The sequence below is a fragment of the Otolemur garnettii genome, unplaced genomic scaffold (genome assembly GCF_000181295.1).
Source record: "Otolemur garnettii isolate 467f Iridium unplaced genomic scaffold, OtoGar3 scaffold00023, whole genome shotgun sequence".
In the NCBI taxonomy this organism is placed as follows: domain Eukaryota; kingdom Metazoa; phylum Chordata; class Mammalia; order Primates; family Galagidae; genus Otolemur; species Otolemur garnettii.
Genome location: NW_003852418.1, coordinates 4,066,439 through 4,071,808, shown reverse-complemented (window position 1 = coordinate 4,071,808; position 5,370 = coordinate 4,066,439). Strand labels below are relative to the sequence as shown.

General features: G+C 42.6%; 1 protein-coding gene across 4 annotated transcripts in view; it reads left to right on the top strand.

Moving 5' to 3' along the window:
• CHD6 (chromodomain helicase DNA binding protein 6) overlaps positions 1 to 5,370 on the top strand; it is a 148,325-nt gene that overhangs the window by 119,985 nt on the left and 22,970 nt on the right. For all 4 annotated transcript variants that reach the window (XM_012803928.2, XM_023511919.1, XM_023511920.1 and 1 more), the window contains 3 exons: positions 1,811 to 1,871; positions 2,780 to 2,996; positions 4,419 to 4,627. In XM_012803928.2, coding sequence (XP_012659382.1) covers positions 1,811 to 1,871; positions 2,780 to 2,996; positions 4,419 to 4,627 — 487 coding nt within the window. The remainder of the gene's footprint in view (positions 1 to 1,810; positions 1,872 to 2,779; positions 2,997 to 4,418; positions 4,628 to 5,370) is intronic.

The window sequence follows — 5,370 nt, the reverse complement described above, 5'->3', positions numbered from 1 at the left end:
CTTTAGCCCAGGAGTTGGAGGTTGCTGTGAGCTGTAATGCCACGGCACTCTACCCAGGGGGACAGCTTGAGGCTCTGTCTCAAAAAAAAAAGGTTCTTTCTGGCAGGAAAGTACGTAAGCTACAGTAGGTTGTTTTTTGTTTTTTAACTACCTAAATAGTAGGACAGCATGAGATGGCATAATTAAATGCCCCTTCATCATGGTACCAGAAGTCAGCCCGAGATTTCCACTCTTCATTGGCACTACGTGGCAGAAGACAGTTCTGGCCCAGGCAAGGGAAATTGACTTGTACCCTACTTCTAAATATGTTTTCACTCTCTAAGACTCTCTTGTTTCCCTCTGTGGTTGAAAGTGTTGCTCTCAAATCACACTACCTGCATTAGAATCCCACCCCGCCTCTTGCTAGCCATGTGACCTGGGAAGTTACTGAACTTTTCCAGGGAGTGTTTTCTGCATCTGTAAAATGAAGACAGTAACTAGTTTTTAGCTTCTGCGATTGTTGTGATAACTAAGTGAGATAAACCTGGAAGGGGGTTTTATGCAGCGCTTATAATAACACGTGGTTCTCAGTAATGGCTGTTATCACTGTTCTGCGTAAGAGAGAAATACATTCAGAAAATACGCTCTGGTTCCTCTTTGCCTTCTTAGATAGTTTTATCTTCTAGGTCTTTCCGTGGTATCAGCGACCAAAGAAAGAGTCTTGAATTTTAACTACAGCAGTCGTACGCGTCCATTCATTCCTAGTGTAGCTGGGTTACTGGTCTCCTGTACCGTGTGGTCCAGGCCAGGCACAGCACACGTTTTTCCATAAAGGGCCAGATAGTGAATAGCTTGGGCTTGGGGGCCATATACGGTCTCTGACTCATATTTTTTCCTCCTTTAAAAATACAAGAACCATTCTTATCCTGAGGGCCACACAAAAACAGTCTGTAGGCCACAGTTTGCTGACTCTTTTTCTCTCTGATCTTGTGCTCTAACACGGCAGAATTTTGAAACCTGAGGTTGTTTTGAACAATCTTTCAGGTCAAAAGATGCTGGTCAAAAAACATTTAAGTGTTAGTGTTAAAAATGGAGTCCAACTGAAAAACAGCACACTCTCTTCCCCCACCCTCAAGCACCTGTATTATACATATATAAGGAGTTTTTAAAGTTGTGTTTCTGAGACCAACACGGGATTTATGAAGGAATCCATTAGGACCAGTTTGACAAATGTACCAATTTGGACAAGCTCTGTGCCTGTGGTTTTATTCCAGATTCACTTAGAGCTCAAGTCATGATTTTAATTTTAAATTCCTAGGCTTTTGTACCATCAGGTCTCTTGTCTGGAGCAGTCTTGTTTTATGAAAATAGTGTCTGTTACTGTGAAGTAAGCTAACCATAATGAACACAAGTGTGACACTTTTTCACAGCAAAAAACAAAAGTACAGGCACAGCCTTTTTGAAATGACAGTATTAAATTGCCAGTGACGGTGGTGAAGAAAGTATTTTAATTGACAACTGAAATAGTGCTCGTAAAATGTAATTGCCAGGGAGAACATGCCAGTTCATCATTCCTTAAGCTGATTCTCCATAGGCTGAAGCATTCTGTGAGGTTCTAGGGAGGGAGGAAAACCTTGTTATATAAACTGCTTTCTGGCTCCTTTAAGACTGAATAAGTGAACTTGATTTATCAGGTTCTGTGTTGACCTTGGAGATGTTCAGGGGGAGGGTGTGTCTCTTATTCATGCTTACTCCCTCTGCATTTGGGGTTTCCGAGGTAGTTACTTCTGAGATACAGTTTTGCTGATGGGATGGCTTCATTTATCCCTAGGAGAGCTCCAGTGAAGGTGGCGATGGCATTTTTGGTGAAAAGAAGGATGAGAGCCGGGCAGGTGAGACAGTATCCTTCTAAAGGCAAATGAAAGTAAAGTCCCAATTTGTTATTATCCTGGAGTGTTATATGTGATCCAAATGCTGTTTTCTTTTTCTTTTCTTTTCTTTTCTTTTTTTTTAAACAGAATCTCACTATGTCAACCTCGGTAGATTGCCATGGTGTCACAGCTCACAGCAACCTCAGACTCTTGGGCTTAAATGATTCTCTTGCCTCAGACTCCCAAGTAGCTGGGACTACAGGTGCCCACCACAATGTCCGGCTATTTTTTGTTGTTGCAGTTGTCATTCTTGTGTAGCTGGCCCTGGCCGGGTTCGAACCCACCAGCCTCAGTGCACGTGGCCGGTGCCATAACTACTGTGCTACAGGCACAGAGCCCAAAATGCTATTTTCTAAGGAGGCTCTTTTAAAAAGCCAAGTAAATTGACCTTCATCAAACTCCCCTGGACTCACACACAGAGCTTTAACATGGCTCTGGCTTCCTCTGTTTGGCATTAAAATTCAAAAGTGAAGGATTGGCACCTGTAGCACGGTGGTTATGGCACCCGCCACATGTACCAAGTCTGGCGGGTTCAAACCTGGACCTGGCCTGCTAAACAACAATGACAACTGCAACAAAAATATAGCCAGGTGTTGTGCTGGGTGCCTGTAGTCCCAGCTACGTGGGAGGCTAAGGCAAGAGGATCTCTTAAGCCCAAGAGTTTGAGGTTGCTGTGAGCTGTGACGCTACAGCACTCTACCAAGGGTGACATAGTGAGACTCTGTCTCAAGGGAAAAAAGAACAAAAAACTGTAACTGGTTTGATTAAGTTACTGAGTCAGCTTTCTTTTTATTTAAACAAAATCAAAAAACGTTCACCCCTATTTTAGTTCGCTTTGTAAATACTAATATCCTCACTGATGTTTGAAGCCCAGGATGGCTCCGACCCAGACAAATCACCCTGGCCAGTTTCATCTGCTCTCACAGCTCGTCTCAGACGTCTGGTCACCATTTACCAGCGCTGCAACCGGAAGGAACTCTGCCGACCTGAAATTCTGGGACCAGGTAACCAAGGATACTGGGTTCAGGAAGAAATGTTCAGGAGAACCTCAGAAATGGACCTCATCAACAAAGAAGCTCAAAAGAGGTAAAAGCCAACACCCAGAAGGGCATACTGAGCTACCCTCTGTGCAGAGGTGACAGAAGGTAAAGCAGGTAGTCAGCGGAAGACCAGTGCACTTCTGTTCCCACGTGAATTTAGGGCATTTCCAGAATTCATCAGACGAACCTTCACCTGTGAAGGTGCTGTCATGGTGATGGGAGTCTGGTGAGGTTTAGGACACCCTCGTGCACAGTCCAGGCTTTTATGGTTTTCCAACTTAACACTCTTCCCTAAGTCAGACTCCAGTCCCTGGGGATATGGTGTAGAAACACCACCCTGGAATAGTTCAGACCCCTCTTAGGTCTTTTAGTAACATAGGGAATAGTATACACTGAAGCTTGTTGTATTTAATTGCTACAAATCCTTACAAGCCTTTGAGAGCAATGACTGTCATAAAATCTAAGCCAAGAAGAAAAGTGTCAGTTACCAGGAATTACATGCCCGTCTTGAGATTACACTAAAAGGCTTACAGAAGGCCAGCACAGACTGGGAATGATTCCACCCCAAAAAAATAATTCTTTAGAGTTCTAATGTCCCTCTATCCTTCTGATAAAACATCCAGTAAATTAAAAGAAGACCACATTCAGTCACTTCTCCATGCTCTTTCTGACTTTATGAAATTTGATACTTCAGGGAAAGTATTTCTCCCATCTTGCACAGCTCCAAAGAAAAGAGCCAGACCCTCTTCTTTCCTGATTCATACTCTTCCACTGACCCCTCACCCCACTCCCCATTCCTAGTTGGACTCATTGTGCGGTGAAGAGTACCATGCCCCAGAGCCCCTCATAAAGACTGTGGTGGTATATAATTATCCAGCTCCCTAAGTCATTAACTTACTTCTGTAGGATACAGAGATTAGAGAGCCCTTGTGTCTGAGAGAAGATAATTGACGTGGGCAGCCCACCTATATAAAACCAGAAAGGATAGGAGTCAGGACGTTACAGAAAAGCAGTTCCTTCATCTTTAAGATTAGGAAGATGAAACTAATGGTCTGGAAGTTCTCGCGTGGATTCTCTAACTCTATATTGTATATAGGGAGGAAAATAAGGCAGAATACTTCACCATGTATAGTATTTTGAAAATCTTTATCTTCTATAAGCAGAAGTTAATAACTAGATATTTCCCCAAATTAATCAAGAGACAGCAAGCATTGCACACCTGACTTACAGACAGGCAGGCAGATATCAAAAGGAAGAGCCGAAGATTTGAAAGTAGCTTCCTCTTTCATAGTAAGGTGATAGGCTGTTTTCATTATGAGCCTCTCAGCCCAAATAATAAAATAGGCAAACAGTTCCACCTACTTTCTTGACTTCATGGACTGTCACATAGTAGGCATTCAATCTGTGGTTGTTGGCTTTTCTTAAAAAGTAAAAACAGCTCATTCTCCCTTTCTGCTTAAATCTCAAGGTGGACTAGGAGAGAGCAAGCAGACTTCTATAGAACAGTGTCTTCTTTTGGTGTTGTTTATGATCAAGAAAAGAAAGCCTTTGACTGGACACAGTTCCGTATCATATCCCGTTTGGACAAGAAGTCGGATGAGAGCCTGGAACACTATTTTTATAGTTTTGTGGCCATGTGCCGGAGTGTCTGCCGTCTGCCTGCATGGAAAGATAGTGGTGAGAAAACGCTCTGTCAGTATATTGTCAAATGAGACAAAGACAGATCATGCTGGTTTCTCAAATTGCGTAGTTACTTTCACTGTAACTATAAGGTCGAGTCTATCCAAGGAATTTAGGTAAAAATAAATAAGTTTTTAGAAATTCATGAATTTCTAATTGGGTTCCCACTCTTAAAACCTCTCTCCCAAAATAAAAATATAGCTCCAACAAAAATTGAAATTCAGATTAGGACTTCACTGACACACTGAAAGACTACTATTAACGACTTTTTCCAAAAGTTTTTTTTTCTGAAGTCACATCAAGATTTATCCTATTCTGAACTTTGCTGCTTCCGTAGATTAAAGCTTAATGATTTTAAATATTGTCTTCTAACTATAGAACATAAATGGCTGATCTAGTAGAGCCCCCTTGAGAAATCTCTTCCTGGTTGGCATTCTAACAGTTTCTTTTCAGTCTCCTTCAGCCTCGTATTTATAGATAAACTTGCTGTAGACATGTGCCCATACTTCAGGAAAGCAAAAACTAACACTGAACCTATCCAGCAAGGGTTCAGGGCTAATGGCAGCACGCAAAGACATTCCAACCTTTGTTCCCCTACCCCCATGTGGCATCGTTAAAGCATTTCATGCAGGCCAGGAGGTTGGCTATGTTGAAAAGATCTGGGCTCGGCGCCTATAGCTCAACCGGCTAAGGCGCCAGCCACGTACACCTAAAGTGGCGGGTTCGAATCCCCAGCCCGG